This window comes from Electrona antarctica, assembly GCF_951216825.1.
Source record: "Electrona antarctica genome assembly, chromosome: 11".
Taxonomy (NCBI): Eukaryota; Metazoa; Chordata; class Actinopteri; order Myctophiformes; family Myctophidae; genus Electrona; species Electrona antarctica.
This window is the reverse complement of record NC_136792.1, coordinates 30,334,382-30,353,357: the sequence shown is the minus strand read 5'-3', so window position 1 is coordinate 30,353,357 and position 18,976 is coordinate 30,334,382. Positions and strand designations below refer to the sequence as shown.

The following is an 18,976-nucleotide window of genomic DNA, read 5'->3' as shown; positions in this document are numbered from 1 at the left end:
AGTATGTCATAGGGAGCTACCCCCAACCCAATCCAACCCTTGATGTTGTATGCGAAGGAGGGAGGGATCGGGTACCATTTTTATCTTTAGTATGACTCGGCCGGGGATAGGCTGAGCAATGTACGTATTGAGGATAAAAAGTAAGGACAGAAAATTCAGGACGCCACAAGTGATTAGCCACAATCTGGATTAATAGACATTAAAGAAACCCGATATTTCCCGGGTATGTAACAGAAGGGTTTAAGCAATAAACCAGAGAAATTCAGGGTTTGGCATACATTGTGTTAAGTTTTTCAAAACTAGCAAAAATGAGAACACATGACATTGGGGTTCTCATTTAAAATCATGCCCGGGGGTTCAAGGCTGCATGGTCTGATAATCTATCCTGGCAAACGGTTTGTAGCCTGTTAGTGTAGATTTAAATTATGATGACATAGACACACTGCATTTGACTTGTGAGGCTTAACCTGCCACTGGTACCACAACTCTCTACTTCATTTATCTTCCAATTCCAACACGTTCTGTTCTTTGTTGACATGAGTCAGTAGGCAACTAGGTAAAGGTCTCTGGGTACATTTGTTTAAAGACAAAGCATCCTCCCAGTAAGATTGTGCACGTTTCCAAGTTTGATAGGTGGCCTTTATTTTTTTTATGGAGAAGGTCACTCTAGGACGACCTAGGACGATTCTCACCCCTTGGAGAATTAGGATAAGCAGGCGACCAGCAGAAACCCTCCACCTACCTCTTTGGGTGTACAAGATTCACGTGGATGACATACTCAAGGTGGAATTTTCTTTTTGTAAACATCAAAAATCATAACTTGCATTTCTGGGTTTTTCTATTGTCAAAAATATAGTACATTTGGAAAAATCCTAGAAATTAAATATAATTTTTGGGTGTCAGTTGTGAATGTTTCTATGTGCATGATGTGGGGGGTCTCAGCTTGTGTCAACAGGGGCTCCAAGGAAGAAAAGGTCACTCAGGAACCACTGCTATAGTGAAACGGGCAGTATGTCTGGCCAGTTAGCAGTACCCCCAAAAGCAAATAAGAGTACCATAAGCAAGCTGTCCTAATTTATACCATGAGGACCGACATGGCTCGCATCTATTGCATTGTAACAGTCCCTTTCTAACCTTGCTTCTGTGTTACTTTTAAACAAAAACACACTCAGCATTATGGGTAGGGAATAGGGATCAGCTGAGCAACGTGAGGATCGTGCTAACAGAATAGTGGAGGCGGCAGATTTACTCGAGCATGAGACCACACACTGCAGAATCTCTCCATTGATAGAGGGAGGGGAAAAGAGTTGCTCTATCCACAGACCATGTGCATTTTACAAGAGACATGCATGTGCATTCCGTAGCCAGGTATGGAGCGCCAATTTGCCTATTCACGTTTGTTTTGGATGACTTACCTGTTGAGGTATGAAGTAAGCCGCTGCCTGTGGTGAGATGGGGAAAGGCTGCTGCTGTTGAGGGATCATCATCATCTGGGAGCCAGGTCCTGGCTGGTAGACGTGGGTAGGGGCCACCGGCCGCGGGCCGCTGTTGGGGGGCACCCCCCGAGGCCCGCTACTGGGGGGCAGGTTGGCCCTGTTTGTAGTATAGTACGGCTGGAGAGAGAGGGGAGCGAGACAAATGAAGGTGGGAGCAGAGGAAGACGAGATGTATTGGAGAAAGGATGGGAAAGTGATAAAGGACAAACATGAGGAGACAGAAGAAGATAAAGGAGGAGAGAGAGTGAGAGAGCAAGTGTGATGATGACGGCAGGGGAGGGGAGGAACATGGATAGAGGAAGGAAGAGACATATTAGGGGAATATTGTACCTCCCCTTCTTGTGAAAATAGGGCAACCTCCCATACATATATATTCAGATACGTCACTTGGATCAGGTTGCCCCTGCTAGTCCAGCCTAACAACTAGAATTGTACTTTGTCCATGGGTCCAAGTGGAAGCATATTGGCTCCGACAGCCAGGAAAGATAAAGCACCTAGCACCGGTTCATTGAGAACTTCCTCATTGGCATTCTGCTGCTGGCCTGGGAGCCAACCACCACAGCCAGTAAAATTACACCAGGCAACAAAGCACAACTCTGCCAAATATTACACATGCAATCACACATGCACGCACACACACACTCCCACATGGAGGGTGAGAGGAAAAACAGAGGAGGCAGCCGAGAAAGGAAAGTGAGGGATAAGTTACCTGCAGCGACCTGAAGCCTCCCTTCAGCGGCACAAACACAGACCACACACAGACACATCCAACGGAAGCAAAGAGGAAGAGAAGGGAGGGAGAGGGAGTGAGGAGAGAAAGAGCAACACACAATCAGTTACAGAGCATAGCACCCAAAAACCTACTACATTGAGCAAAGCAGTGAATTAATGAGCTGCATGCAGAGTGTGTGCCAGCAGATATGGTCTTGTTATGCTTGGACACAAAACTGTAGAACTAACAAACCATTAAGCACCAATTAATCACCCTGACATTCATCTGCTGTGACAACAAAAAACACCTGGTGTGAAATAGACAGCTTAGTGTTGGAAAGCCGACTTAATTTTAAAAGCAGCTCATTTACTCTTCCATTACATTTGATTCAGCTGGAATACAGTATGTGCTGCAAGCCTGCAACATCTACATCATTTGAAATGTGTCCGTCACACGTGAGAGCTTGAAGCAGTTGTTTTCTCCCCTGTTCACTTGACAAAGGCTGCAGACTAGACAGACACATGGTTTACACAGTGTACAAGGAGACACCTTTTATAAATGTTTATACAAAGGTTCCTTCAAGTGATTTGGTGGTTGCATTATATTTTCAAAATTTGGGTTCAAAAATGTTTTGGGGTATTCTACTTTATTCATGACAAGACAGTGTGAAGAGACAGTTCAAATGAGGCAAAGTCTTCAGAGGTAATCAACCACTGGAATGTTGAAGTTAGACGGCAAACAGAGGACTTAAGATAAACTCTGCTTCTTGACCTGCTATCTAGAAGCAGAGTTTTGTTCCCTGAAATACAGGCGGCAGGCTTTATAATAGATTTCTACATCCGCACTGACACAGTGTTGTGTTACATGAGAGAAAAAAAGTCAGGTCAAAGTCAGCAGCCTTGTCATTATTCTAATTAATTAAGGTTTTGCTCATTTGTTTTCAAGATTGTTCCATTGGTCATCAAGTTATAATCTGATCATTCTTGATGATTAAAGGGGATTTAGCCATTTAGCAAACCTAATCTGTCTAGTCTGTGTATCAAGATACAGGGATGCAAACAAATGTAGGAAGAGCTACTTGAAGGAAAAACATTATCAGTATCCTAATCGTCACCATAATGACAAATGTATGTTGCTAATGCTAACATGAATAGAAGAGAACATGCTATTAGTATTCAGATCAGTATGAGTCAGATATACTGGAGCATGGCCCATTTCCAGAACTCATAATGTTACACCTGCTGCTACGTACTGTAGCTAATGCTAGTAGTTGGCCAATGTCAAACAGTGTACAACTAAATCTAAACCATATCAAATAATATTAGTTAGCCAACACAAAAAAGCCAATGTGGACTGGTGACTTCAACGTCTGTGGGGAGTAGACGCTGCTCTCAAAATGCCTGTGCAGGCAGAATGGTGTGTAATGCAGTGGTGGTCCAGACAGACTAGAGTAAACTAAACAGCCACGTAACCAGTGATGTAAGGTCCTCGCAACAGGTCCTGACAGTCAACGTTTGCTCAATGCAGTTCACAATGCCAATAAAAAAAAAGCACACTGTAGGAATCGTTAGATTCAAATGGGCTTTATTGGCATGTGGAAAATAAGTTTACATAGCCAAACCAAGTGTGAAAAAGCTGAAAACACATTTGTTTGCATCCCTGATGATAACACAAAGAATCTTTGCAAAAATGCATTACCATTTACCTCATATCATATTATAAGAAAAATTAAGCAACAGTGCTTACAATAGCAGTCTTCAAGCCAAGCTAGTGCTTGGGAAGAGCTTCAAAACATTCCCATTGGTTTGAACATGTGTTGTATGGCTGCCCTTGACTGGAGTGAATTCACCCCACCCCACCCCGCAAGAGGTTAGTCAATTGTGCTGTTAGTACCTGTTGGTGTATAGGTCGGGGCCCTGGGACAAACTAGAGTGGGAGGAGAGGCACACAAGACAAGAGGTTAAAGACCCCCCAGAAAGATCAGCAGACAGACTCAATGCTGGACTCAAGCCCCCCACAGGTTTACATTTGACCAATTTAGCTTACACCCAGGTGAAGATCAACTTGATAAGTCAAACGGCACGGCATGTTCAAACACCCAGAAGTAACAAATACATAGTCGCTGTCGGGCAGAAACCTTGTATATTCATATTTCATCATTCTATTTGTTTTCCTATGGCCTACTGTTGCATAACAGTGTTGTGAAAAAATGCATATTTTCAAGCTCACAACGTGCTGCATTGTGAGATGGTGGATCTGCTCTTTTTAAAGACATTTTTGATGTCTTTTTGATTTCCCCTAGCTCTGGTCCATAGCTCTAATGCGTTTCATTTAGAGCTATGTTACTCTCAACTTCCGCCGCTCGCATGAATGCAGACCAGCCTCTCCTCTTTAGCGTAAATAAAAAGAACGTTTTTGCTACTCACCAAAACAAAGGCGGGTTGTGTCATTAGAAAGCCTACTTTCCTTAGTGGACGCACTCTGAGTCCCCCACCACACGTATAAACTGCACTTTTTGGCCAGAAAGGGATTTTTTTTCACTGGAGGAAAAATATTCTCTATGAGGCAATTCTCTGGGCAATATCGGTAGAAGGCGCAGTGGAGTAACTAAAAGTATTTTTTTCCCGGTGGAAACAAAATCCCCTTTTGGCTAAAAAGTACAGTTTATACGTGTGGTGGGGGGCTCAGAGTGCGTCCACTAAGGAAAGTAGGCTTTCTAATGACACAACCCGCCTTTGTTTTGGCGAGTAGCAAAAAAGTTATTTTTATTTACGCTAAAGAGGAGGCTGGTCTGCATTCATGCGAGCGGCGGAAGTTGAGAGTAACATAGCTCTAAATGAAACGCATTAGAGCTATGGACCAGAGCTAAGATTTCCCCTAAAATGACATGCCCAAAATGATCATGCCAGGTCAGGTGTAAAGTGGTTAGAGGGACACTTCACCCTTTTTGCAAAACAATATGTGTTAATGACATTTAGAACATTTTCCTGGGGGTTTTTATGTGCGTAATGCGGTTTTAGATATTTTAGCAGTGAGCCCAGTGTCTCTGATGTCATCGACACTGGGCTCACTTCCTTCCTGGACTACAATTCCCATAATGCTATGGTGTACTGCTCCTCCTTGTGGACAGGGGGAGGGCTGTCTCACTGAGACAACATGTAGTCCAAGGAAGCTTTGAGAAGGAAAGGAAATGGTCACGTGACACTTTTATGGAGGCTTTCATGGGAGCCAAACTACACCCAGAAGTTCAGCAGAATGCACTGGAGTCAATGAGAGCCCAGTGACCAGCTCATGAACAAACACTATTTCTGTGACTAGACCTTTTGTAAAGTAATCACTTCTGGAAAATAACATAAGATATTAATGTCTGCTGTGTTGCTTTTCGATGTGTACACTGTGTCATTTTATAGAGGTATAAAGAGCATAAAGTACCTTTCTGAACGTACCAAGTATCGCAAGACTTCAGAGCTAGAAACGATACCTGCTGCTGTTTAGATCCTCAAATAAAATTATAAACTGTGCACTCTGTGCATATCGAAAAGCAAGTGATTAGAAAACAACCTGTGATATGTCTTCGTTTATATTCCTGAACTGATAATATGGCAAAGATCTCAATTGTTCAGAAATCATGTTTGTTATGAGCTGGTCCAGCAGGCTCCATTCACGGCCATGTATTCATTGAACTTCCAGGTGTAGTTTTGCTCCCATGAAAGTGTCATGGCGCAGCCCAGTCACGTGACCATTTCCTTTCCTTCTCAAAGCTTCCTTGATGTAGTCCAGGAAGGAAGTGAGCCCAGTGTCGATGACATCAGAGACAATGAGCTCACTGCTAAAATATCTAAAACCACATATTACACACATAAAGACCCCAGGAAAGTGTTCTAAATCTTCTAAACATCATTAACATATATTTTTTTGTAAATGTTTCCCTGTCTGTCTGTAAAAATAATAACAAGAGCTTGTGACTAAACAATAACTACAATAGAACACAGGTTCTTTTTTCTATTTCCTGTTTCGGACATACATTTTCCGCCCGACATGAGTCAAAGCAATCCATGTGGATACATACAAGAGACTGGGGAAAGCTAGTTTATTATGCTTTGTAATTTGTGGAGCTTGAGTGCAGACTGAGTAACAGTTTGTGGTGCAGAGATGTAGGTGAACAGACCTAGAGAGAAGGTGAGCTTTGGCTTTATCATGTCACAGAGGAACAGCCCTGGAGCCAGGACCTTGAAATTAGACTTTCAGCGTTTGAGCAACAATGCTTCCTAAAAGCGTAAGTAAATGGAATTATGCCGCAGTGACATGGGTGAGAGGAGTGTATTCAATAAGATGGAATGACGTCACAACCTATAGCTCAAACCATGAATATGGGGGGGGGGGGAGTGCAGTTTAAAAAAAACGACATTGGTGGGGATTCATTCCAAACTAGAATGCTAAGGAACAACTATTTTGGAATGGAACACAGCCCAGCTAAGTCTGAAGTGAAGCAATGATGTTAAGGAAGTGGGTGGACTGAAGGCTGGAGCCGATAAACATAGAAAGGTAGGCAAGCTTCTGTGACGCACGCGGAAGCTTGCCAATCTTCCGCGTGCGTCACAGAAGGGGACATTCGGTAAGCCAATCAGAGGCAATTTAAACGTTTGTTTTCTCATGCCAATAAAGCTTCTTTGGATTGAATTAATAAATTCCAGAAAAGACACGCTGTGATTGGCCAGTAGTCACTACTTAAGTGGCAGCGACGCAGCGTGCCTTCTGCACTTCCACTTGACTTCTGCCTTACAGTGCGATACAGGTCGCTCCAATGAACTGCAGCGGTTTATGAGGCATCTAGGTTTTTATATGCTGGGGCCTACCTGTCGGGGTTGCGGTGTTGGGTTCATTTGTGGAGGCGGGGTGGCATACACCACAGAGGGCTGCCCAGGGGAGTAGGAGGGCTGTGAGAGAGAGTCAGAGAGACGTATGAGATGAAGAGAACACTGTGAAGGAAGATGTGTGTGAAAATTATATTTTCTTTGACTTGATAATTGATAATGATCGACTAGAGCCCAACCGATTAGTTTGGTCAATATATCAGTTTGTTTGATAGTTTGACTATCCCCCCCCAGGCACACACACACACACACTGACAGTGAGGAGGATATTACCTGTGAGAGACCTGGGGAAGGGGAAGATGGGTGTCCCGTTATAGGCTGTGGTGCTTTATTCATTTCATGGAGTTCGGCATGGAGGGACGTGGGACACGTACCTGTGTAAAATCTGGAGAAAGAGAAGGAGAGAGGGGGTGAGTCAGGAGTTAGGACAAAGGGCCACAAAGATATTGTCGCAGTCGGGCAGAAACCTCCTGTGCAGAAATCCTCATTTCTATACTGGCTCCCCCCCTGGTCAGTTACCGGGGAAACTCCCCCCAGCCAGGTGATAAGAAGCGGCCTGCTCACTCCTCATGCATTGAAGCAAGCATGAGTTTAGTTCTGGGTTCTCCTCAGGTTGGCAGAGGGAGAGTAGCGGCCAGGATTACAATTTACGAAATTGGCACCGGGTGAAAAAATGGGTTACAAAAATCGTGGAAGAAAGAAAATAATAATAATAATAATCCTGTCTCCATATTCTAACTTTGTGTTTTTGTGTTTGTGTTTTCATAAATCAATGCCCTACCGGATCATCCTATAGCATCACACAAAAGCATCAAAAGTAGCAGATCTACAAGCTCGAAACACAGCGCAAAGCAACACTCGTCGATATGCTAATTCTGCTTTTTTATTTGAACCCTAAAAAGTAACCCCTTTGGATATATGGATCACAACACAGGATGGGTTACTCCCACCCACCTGTCCAATTATCACAAAAAAAGCTGCTGACAGTAATACAGCTCCTTAGAAATACAGTGTGCATGCTATGTGTGGAAAATAATTCAGCGACGAGGGCAGCTGATGAACTGGAGTACCGTAGCATATTGGTGCCAATCCTTTTGTGTCATGGTAAATAATTATTGTTGGGCCATCATTCAGCCTGGTGTAATAACGTGAGAACACAGCTGGCCGACATCACTCTTTTTGTGAATCTAATCTCTGTTCTGATGGCAGGACTAGTGAACTGGGAGTCCAGTCATTCTGAATCTAATCTCTGTTCTGATGGCAGGACTAGTGAACTGGGAGTCCAGTCATTCTGAATCTAATCTCTGTTCTGATGGCAGGACTAGTGAACTGGGAGTCCAGTCATTCTGAATCTAATCTCTGTTCTGATGGCAGGACTAGTGAACTGGGAGTCCAGTCATTCTGAATCTAATCTCTGTTCTGATGGCAGGACTAGTGAACTGGGAGTCCAGTCATTCTAATCTCTGTTCTGATGGCAGGACTAGTGAACTGGGAGTCCAGTCATTCTGAATCTAATCTCTGTTCTGATGGCAGGACTAGTGAACTGGGAGTCCAGTCATTCTGAATCTAATCTCTGTTCTGATGGCAGGACTAGTGAACTGGGAGTCCAGTCATTCTGTTCTGATGGCAGGACTAGTGAACTGGGAGTCCAGTCATTCTTCTGAGAATCAATCGATTATATTTTGATGTGAGTGCATTTATCTTGCCAATGACAAACATACTAAAGGACTTTTCTGCTTGACTTGACTTCTCCATCAGCACAATTACCTAGACAGCTGAATGTACACTAATGCAGAGCAAGAGAGGGAGTTAGTGAAGCTCTGAGGCTAAAAAATATAGATTTATGGAGGCAATAGGATATAAGAGGAGGCTAATGAAACATTTTAATGACACCATTGCAAAAACAAATCGGACCAAAATCAGACGAAATGGAGGCATTTCAGTGCCCTTTCTCTGTATTGTATTGTATTGTATGTGATAAAAGCCTGGCAACATCCTGTCAAGTTGGCCATTTCATTTGATTTTGAATGAACCCAGACAGTAAAATATGAAATATCTGCAAATTGCTGGCTGTGGGATAAATATTTGTTTTTGTCAGGAAAGCAAAACCAGGAAATGGGACATCGCTGGCTGTTTGTAGATGGGAGAGGGAGGGACTGACTGTTACGTCGTACATGTTTCAAAAATTGTAGATGAGTCAGTCAGTAAGGGCAGACTTGTAAACGAGGAATCAGATTAGTCCTTGCAGAGAAGTACATGCTTGCAGACAAGCTATGCACCCGAACCACATATAATGGCAGCAATGTCATGTCATCATAACTGGATAGCAAAGACGTGAATGTTTTGAACAGATGTTGCAGTGCACTTTGCCATCAGTAAAATAATGTCACCCACCCTCCCCTCTCTCATATACACACCACACACACACACACACACACAACAGAGTACACATCAGGGAAATATTACCAGTTTCATATGCATTCTAAATTTATACAGGCTATAAAACATTGTTGATTAAAACCTCCCAAGGAGCACTAGAAACATGTTACGTTTTAAACAGGAATATTAGGATATTCATAAACTTTAATATGACAAATATAAATGATGAATCAAGTATTGACACCGGTAAGCACAAAAAAAAGATCAAATGGCACTTACACTTATTTATTTAGGTCCCAAATGTGGGAGACTCCGTGGATCGGTTTCTTGTCCTGAGAGAAAGACAGATGGAGAGACCAAGACAGACAGAGACAAAAGACAGAACCAAACTAATTAAAAACAAGCCTGCTTATTAATTTTACAATACCAAACAAACACGGTTGTAGTTAGGTAGTAGGCCTGCCCCCTCAGTTAATTGACTGGTTTTCTGCTGGTTGACCACTACATTGTTAGTTGTCAATACAGAGTAAATTTCCAGAAAAATACTGCATACTTCTAGCATAAGTATGCTTTTACAGTATTGTACTTGACAAACTCAAATCTAAAACATTTGTCAATTAAGTCAACTAGTCAATTAGTCGATAAAAACCTTGTCCATTAAGTATTTATTTCTGGTGCTGCTAGGTAAAACAGCTGAAAGTGACAATACAGCAGTGGTTCTCAACAGACTTTTCTGGATCAGGGCCCACTTAGTTGAAATTGAAAATCTCAAAAGCGTTGGCGGCAGCCGGTTAATTGGTCAGATGTGTTCATTTTAATGACCAATCAGCATTCTGTCAATCAATCAATTATCAGACGGTATAACAATGAAAACTCATTTTTTCTTTAATTTCTTTAATGTTATATTATCTAACATATAATTGAGCGAAGCAATGTCGCTGTCTGCATGTGTTTGTCTGCCTGTTTGTTTGTCTGAGGCAATGTCGCTGTTGCGCATGCGCACAATTGACTATACACATCCGGGTCACGTTACACCACAGTTGGTTGCCTGACGTCCGCTGACGGGTCGCGCGCATGTGTGTGTGTCAGACCACACAAGCCGGCCACTCGGCCAGGTCAAATTTCTGACGAGCCGAAATCATTTGGGCACTACAGCGGTAAAATAGGAGTATGAATCGGCCCTTAGATTGGGCGATTGGGCGAATATATCGGCAATCGTAGATTGGATGAGTCCATCTCCGAATATTTTTATTAGGCGATTTTCTCCGCATTTTTATTTTATTTTGCAAAATAATACTCAACCTTATCGAAAATCGAACTCCTCAAATGTAGCCCAAATAAAGTTGCTATAAGCAATAATATGTCAAAACTTGAATGACTTTTTTTCAGATAGCGTTTATTTGTTTATTCCAGCAAAAATAACTTTAGGACACCTCTAGGGGGCAGTCTAGGGGCAGTCTGCCTTCAAAGATGAGGAATAATGCATTGAATTTGCCTGTCTACTTCCTGATTGGTTAGTAATTTGCTGTTGGTAACTTTTTGACCAATGACAAAGCTTCTAGGAAAATCTATGAATGCAGACTGAGGCCCCTAGATGTGTCACAGAGACTAATTTGTTTTGGGAGCATTTAACCCATTGCTGGCTGTTTGAATACTAAAAAAGAGAAAAATAACGTTACAATTTTGACATATTATTGCTTATATCTTTAACCTGTACAGCCGGCAATGGAAACCCCCCCCCCCTCCCCTTCCAGCAGCAGTTACTGTAGCCTACATGTTGTTTACGTCCGTCACCAGGGACTCTGTTTAATATAGTCACACCACACCCGAATGCATACTGCTGTCGGGGGGAAAAAGAGAAAAAAGAAAAGGAAAAGACCAGGAGTGACAAAGCGTTAGCAACAAGCTACGCTAACAACACCAGCGTATGGTGGTGATGTTAGCCTGTCTGATTCAACTTCACTTCATCTCCGCCTGTAATCTAAATGATTGTTATTGACAACATGAACGTGCAGTCACGTTCTTACCCTGACAACGGCGCTGAAAAAACAAGCAGATGTACAAGCTCTCAACACTTGCAATACCCTCATGGCACACCATGAGTCCGGGCCACAGCTTGAGAACCACTGCACTACATATGGGTCATTGGTCTTTATTCCAGTGTAATAATTCACCTGGGGATATGAACCCCTAACAACAGGGTCACGGTGAGACAATATGGTCTCTAGTCTAACTTACTTTATATATCTCTCACACACACACACACACACACACACACACACACACACACACACACACACACACACACACACACACACACACACACACACACACACACACACACACACACACACACACACACACACACACACACACACACACACACACACACACACACACACACACACACACACACACACAATCAGGGTGTTTCTTTTAAGTAGTAGGAGAAATTGTGCTTCTGAGATAAGGCATTTATCAGGGCTGTTATAATTATAATTCAATACAAGCAGGTAAACACAAACAGGCAGGTGCAGATCAGGAAAAACATTGATTGACACATGCTCATCCACATTACAACACAAAAAATGAACTAAGTGCTAGCCTGTAAACTAGGCCAAGTTAGGCTACGGGCGTGGGAACTGACAGGGAATAAGCTCAAAGTCTCATCCACAGTCTGGGCTCTGCTGCCTTTTAGACCAGAATATCTTGCAACCAGACCCCATTGTTTTCATTGGCTACTCTGTCTTCACTTTGACTGGGAGGAAGTGACGTGTGCCTGCTTGTAGCCAGTCTGTTTACATTCTTTCTGTGGCTAGTTAACTATCCTGCTAACATGTGCAATTTGGAAAACAGATCTATGCCATTCACCAGGTCTTGCAAAGTCAGATGACAACTTTGACAAGCTGGTCAATGCACAGGGGACTGCGAATTAGTGACAGTCCGACATCCCGTTAATCCGACACGCCAAAGACATCAGGATGGAGTATGAAAAATCAGACGGTTCGTCTTGATTACATCATTATAGAGATTAGAGATCATGTGTTCCAATTTGGTTTGTGATATCAAACAATTCGTTTTACGTAAGTCGGCCTCCTGGTGGCACGATAAAAGGCAGATGTAAAAAACGCAGGGCAAAGGTTTTTCCTTGGCCTCTAGGGGTTGCGCATACAAAGTATCGGCCTGTTATAGCGCCATCGTGCCGGAGATTAGCTGCTCACAGACAGGGACAGACGGACGGACAGACAGACAGGGTGCTAAACATACGTCTTGCCTAGCCTCGGTCCCAGGCTCACTTAACTGCGAAAAAGAAGAGCCTGGTCACAACCTAGGACAAATAAGCTATCTAAGGCAGGACTTCCGCCGTGTAACCCCCCCCCCCCCCCCCCCCGGAAGTTAACGTTTTTTGACCAATCGCCGCGTTGTGTTCCCGAAAATGTATTCCCGCTGAAATGATCATTGGGTGGGGACTAGTAAACACAGCCGCACCGCGTGACGTAGTTATCTTACACGCAACACTTCCGCCACTTCCGCTGATAGTCTTTTCAGCGTAGGTCCTGCCCAGGGTGCGTCTTGCCAGGCTGAAGACAATGATTACCGATTATGGTATCGCACACACCATACAGTAAGAACTCTGAAAAAAAATCGAAATATTAATTTAAAATATATTGCAAAACAGTAGTATCAAGAAGAAGATACATATTGTCACGTTTTAATATTGTGATATATCATGGGATGATATTGTTACACCCTGTGTGTGTGTGTGTGTGTGTGTGTGTGTATTTTCTCTGTTCCAGGTGGAAATATGCTGAGTGGAACCTGGTTTGATACTGAAAATCTACTTGCCCAAGACTAAGCCTCCTTCCTTCTGACAGTGTCTCAATATATAGCAGCCTACTCAACATGCTGTAACTAACATACAAATACATTGATAAGGGTGTAGGCTGTGTCATTTGTGTGAAGCAGTAATAGAAGCAAAGTTTGGGATTTCTCCACCACTACATAATATGCATGTGCAATGCATAACCTACAACACTGCCTTCCTAGCCAGAAAGGGCACCCCAGGGGACCCGATTTTAGCGGGAGTGTGTGTGTGGCCAGTGTGGGGCAGTTATGTGAAAGCAGAGGCCAGGTCACCACCCCCATCTCAGGCTGTCCCACCCACCCCTGGTCATTTGAGCTGGTCTGAAACACAGCAGAGCAGTATCCCCACCACCACTGGTGAAACATGCTGCTTCAAGTGTTGCATAAGCCCCCCATGACCTGATAGAAGCAGAGGGAGAGGGAGAGAGCACATGGAGACATAGTGCCGCTAGTAAAGGCCCAGGATATCGGGTCACTCCAGGAAGGCTGAGCAATTCTGTTCACTTAATTAGGGCGTTTTTCCACTGCCTAGTACTAGTACTGCCTCAGCTCTCGCAAATTAGACTTGTTTTTTGGAAAGGTTTTGTACAGTATTGTAGCTGTGACGAGAAAACAAATGGTCACCTGCCGAATGTGAAAGCGAAATGACACCACATGCATTGCTGGCATGTAGAAGAGCTACTGGGAAGAAGCGAATATAAGAAATCAAGTGGTTTGTCTTTCAGACAGCAGTGCTCCAACTTGATTGTTAGATGCCGTTTGAGAGTGAGATGCAAGGGTTTCATCATGCATGTTTTACATACCACACTGTCAGTGTCTGTACAGTAGGCTGTTCCTCCGCCAACTCCAGTTTAATTCCAATTTTCACGTCATAATAAGGTGGCTTTTTTCGAGTGTTATCTCTGTTGTTATCCTGAAATACACTGGGGCTGACTTTCCCAAACTGAAATAATACCAATAAATTACCAAATTCATGTTTTAATTAGGGCTGTCAAAATAACTGAGTTAACAGTAATTAGATTAAAAATGTTAACGTAATTAAACCATGCTTGGATGACTCGCCCCATACATCCCATAATCCCATCGACTGCACAATCTAGACCTATCTGGATGGCAATAACCAACATATGTTGGTTATTGCCTTTCAAGGCTGCACAATTTACAGAGGCAGAGGCTCAAATCACATAGCACGACAACAGGGAGAGAGACAGAGAGACACCATCCTACCACACATGTTAAATGTATATATCCACCTTCTGACATTTATCTCACCATTCCCACAACAATATACAGAAAAACATAGTTTGAAATAATCAAGCCATTTTAAGATGTGATTAATCTGATTAAAATCTCTCCAAAATGCACTATTTTTGTCGTGAAATGAAATGCATCCCACTGGATCGGTGCAGGCGCAACCCAGAAATGTAGTAGTAGAAAAAATGACTCTGTCCGTTACATTACTTTATTAAAATAGCACAAAGTGCATTTCAGAGAGTAGCTGGGGAACTGAGACACTTCCCAGCTTTGAGAATAGACTTTTACCAAGGTTTAGCAGGCTTTGTTTCGGTGAGTAGCAACATCGTTTTGTTTATTTTCGGGGAATTTGAAACCCTCGCACGGCAGTGGGAAAACTGCTAGAGGGCAGTGGAGGCGTGCCTGGCAGGGCATTAGTGAGACTCGCTATAAGCACTGGACCAGGGCTAGGCTGGGTATTGCCAACAACCTCATGATCGAACGATATGTATCGCGATACACGTTGATTTCGAATAATGAATGTGTGTCCTACTAAATACAATATACTTTTGCAGAGTCTAGACCACCGATAGCCGATGTTTTGACAAAAAATAAATAAATAAAGTTTTTATGGATATATGCAAAAGATTTAATCATATATATCGTAACCGTCGGGCAGAAACTGATTCTGATGTTAAAGCCACGTCATCCACAGCATTTCCTGATATGGTAATTGATTTACATTGTACATTGATTGTAGTAGCAACAGTGGTGCTGGCTGCTGCTGACAAAAGTCCAATCAGCACAACCGATGATATTTATAATATGATTAATCCGTTCTCAAATCTTCTATTAACGGTTACGTCACCTACGTGTACTGTCATGCTCATTTCAGCAAGGCTGGAGACCGGAGAGCCTATTTCAACCGATTACTTGGTCAGAAGAACTACCTGTAGTAATATAAATATTTCATTCCACTGTTGTCTTTTTCTTCTTTTTTGGGAGACTTCTTTTCGTACCTCCAGAGGGGGGCTCAAGTACCAGGTTGAGAACCACTGCTCTAAATTACCTCACACAGATGAAGTGATAAACACACCCAGTCTCTAGCATCAGTAGTTAAAGGAGAATTTCAGACTAGAAGGCTTTCTTACCTTTATTTGTAGTTGTTACGTCCCCACCAAAGAGGTCCAGGTGTTATTTTGTGCAAAAGAGCATTATTGGCTATTTCCCCGACCATAAATATGGGTATGCGCATGCATAAAGTGAATGGCAAATCGAGTGGCAAAGTGAGTTTAACGTAGTTTAATGCAATCATATTGGACTTTTCTTTTGGATATATGGGCTGTCAAGGCCAGAAAGTAGTTTTTTGGCACTCAGTGGGCGTTCCCGCATAACTTCCTGGTTTGATACCCTCTATTGAAATGAATGGGGCATTGGGTTTTTGTGCTAATTCGCTTATTTCCATCGCTCAAAATTGTTTTCATATTAGTATCCCAAGCGACACACTTATTTCGATGGAAATAGGCAAATTAGAACAAAACCCAACCCCCATTGACGGGTTATGGTAGGGGGGAAATAGCCAATAATGCATTTTTGCACAAAATAACACCTGGACCTCTTTGGTGGGGACATAACAACTACAAATAAGGTAAGAAAGCCTTCTAGTCCGAAATTCATCAGCGACATTACAAAGTTGATGAATGTCAAATTTGTCAATTTTCCGATGGTGGTAACAAGCTGGGAAACAAGATAGTTTCCCCGCTTCGTCCATGTGCCCCTTGTGTGCCAACATTCACAATGGCCTGTCAAAACCCATATATAGCCACACTTTGGGTTTTCAAGTTTCATAGCAGCAAACTCACTAGCACCAAATGTCAGATATATACAGTACTGTACATTTTTAAAATAAAATAGTTAAAATAATAAGAAAATAAAAAACACTGGCAGCTCAGCTGAGGAACACCTGCCTTGTGTTTGCACTTGGACTATTTGTTTTCATCTTTCACTCTGGCTAAAGCCATCTTTGGGCCAAAAATAATATGCTCTCAGATTGTTGACTGTGAATTGATATAGACAATGCTTGCCTGTCATGGCTATATGGACAACTATTTCTCTAACATCTCAAGGCTTATGTGGAATCAGAATGCCCTTGGCGCCAAGGTGCTGAGTCTTGTTAAATGAACTAAAAACTAAAAACAAACATATCACTGACACTGGATTTTGTGTTTGATAATCAAACAGGCAATGCAACAATGCCAACTCCACTGGCTAGCTAACCGAGTTTGGTCAGATTACTTTTACTTCAAAATCAAACTTTGAAAAGATTGCACCTTGATGCAGTCAAATATTCTGACTTCCACAAATGCTATAATGATAATTATAATAATTAAGTAATTATTTTAGAAAAAATAAAAACGGATCGAGAAGAAACTATGATATTTCTTAATAATTTCACCCAAAAGTTAAACGCTAATAACAATGTATGCCTATTGACATAAAAATAACACTAAGTAGAAATTCGGGTCGCTACGCGGCCCTCACCTCTAGAGTTGGGGCCAGCCCTTACACCTACATGACACAGTGATATGTCCTATTAGCGAGTGAGTAAGGTATTATAGGCTGACCATATTCTCTTGCGCACACGCGTACACACTCTTATTTGAGGAGGTTGGTCCGCGAAACCCCAAGTGGTCTGCGAAGCACTTGCTGGACCACTTCCGTGGACGCCAGGTTGAAATTCCCTGCGCAAAGCTGCTGTGGTAAGATGACTGTGTATTCCTCTGACTCATCTGTAGTCAGAGTATCTCTGCTTGGTGCAGCACTGACACACACACACAGTGACACACAGTTAAGGTGGCCTTACACTAGCCGATAATCGGGCATTTTTGACGCTCGGGGGGTGCCCGACTCAATCGGGCACCCCCCGCGCGCGATCGGGATCGGCCCGATCAACATCAAGAATGTTTGATATTTGCTCGGCCCCGCTCCGATTATCCTGTAGTGTGTGGCGCTGTCAGATTTCAAATGCCCGATTATCGGCTAGTGTAAGGCCACCTTCAGTGTGTGATACTACAACATCTGCGTTTCCCATATGCATCGCACTTCCAGCTACGGCAAGCAGCAAAGACCATGGGTGTTATACTAAAAAGTGTGTGACCCATAAAATCTGGTCATCACACGGCATAGATGTTGCTCCCGTCCGGATGTAATTCGCAAATATGTGACCCTATAAAATCTGGTCAAAATGGTTGTGTCTGCAAATGTTTTGTATTTAGATTTGTATTAATCTAATTATAGTAAACAATTATACTAAAAAAGATAAATATCAAGGGAAAAGAGACCTTTTTACAGTACAATAATGTTTCAAGTTTACACATACATCACAAACACATAAACAAACACTTTATTTAGAACACATCCAAATCAAATCATATTACGGCGTTATTCCATCAAAGCAAACGGCATAAAAAATATTATCTTGCCTCTTCTACAAAAATAAAAGTTACCGTCACACGTGCCAAGCTTTCATTCTCTTGTATTATATATCGTACTTGCATTATTTCCCACCACAGAGTAACCTCGCGGCAGACTATCCAGCATATAGCTATCCACCTCAGAGGAAAGTCTGGTAAGGCCGGCAGTGTCGGTCGGTAGGCAGGCGGAGCTTTACCATGTCTATGCTCGGACATAGAATAAAATCAGGCGATGTAAATAGCTTTTCAATGCAATGGGTCCCGCGACCCAGGGGTGGCCTTTTAAATGGGTCCCAGCAGGGACATTTTATGAGTCTTACTTCAACGACGTTAGAGTACACTAGTACAGTACCAAGTACAGTATTGCATCCCAGGACCGGAGGGTGAAATTATTGCATCCTCTCAATTTAGTGAGTCTAAGGATGCAGGTTGCAGGCTATTTGAATCACTGAAATGGGTATACAGTACAATATTTCGAGCAAGATTTGAATTTGGATGTCTAACTTGAAGTTTTTTTTACACAGTGGAAGTGAACCCACTCAGGCCAATGGCTCACACCCAGTGGTGTAATGGTGATATTTTTTTTAGCATGCGCACATAACTGCTGTTAAGCCTATATGGTTTATAGTGTCTGAGTTTTAGACACACACACACAAAAGTAGAATTAAAATAATCAGACTAATTTATTTATACTGTGCTGCTTGCAGTGGCGAAAATAAAAGTTTGTTTTGGACAATCTCTTCTTTGATGGTGGAGGAGGCACCAGCACCACAGAAGCGTTAGCCTACTGGAGCCATACTGCTGTGCCCGTGTGCTGTGTTGCTTACCATTAACTTGTGTTCAGGTAAACAGTTAAAGTTGTTGTTATGCAAAGTAGTAGGCACTTGACACTGTGTGAAAATAGGGGCCCGGGGGCGGGCCTACCGCCAGTAAACCTAGATTGGG

The 18,976-nt window shown here is 42.6% G+C and overlaps 1 protein-coding gene across 1 annotated transcript in view; it reads right to left on the bottom strand.

The window, feature by feature from the left end:
* Positions 1-18,976, bottom strand: part of LOC306932753 (eukaryotic translation initiation factor 4 gamma 1-like) — a 62,894-nt gene that overhangs the window by 39,396 nt on the left and 4,522 nt on the right. The window contains exons 2-7 of the mRNA XM_079514665.1: positions 9,741-9,793; positions 7,356-7,467; positions 7,065-7,145; positions 4,102-4,134; positions 2,206-2,226; positions 1,416-1,613 (exon numbers count right to left, since the gene is read on the bottom strand). Coding sequence (XP_079370791.1) covers positions 1,416-1,613; positions 2,206-2,226; positions 4,102-4,134; positions 7,065-7,145; positions 7,356-7,418 — 396 coding nt within the window. The 5' untranslated portion in view covers positions 7,419-7,467; positions 9,741-9,793. The remainder of the gene's footprint in view (positions 1-1,415; positions 1,614-2,205; positions 2,227-4,101; positions 4,135-7,064; positions 7,146-7,355; positions 7,468-9,740; positions 9,794-18,976) is intronic.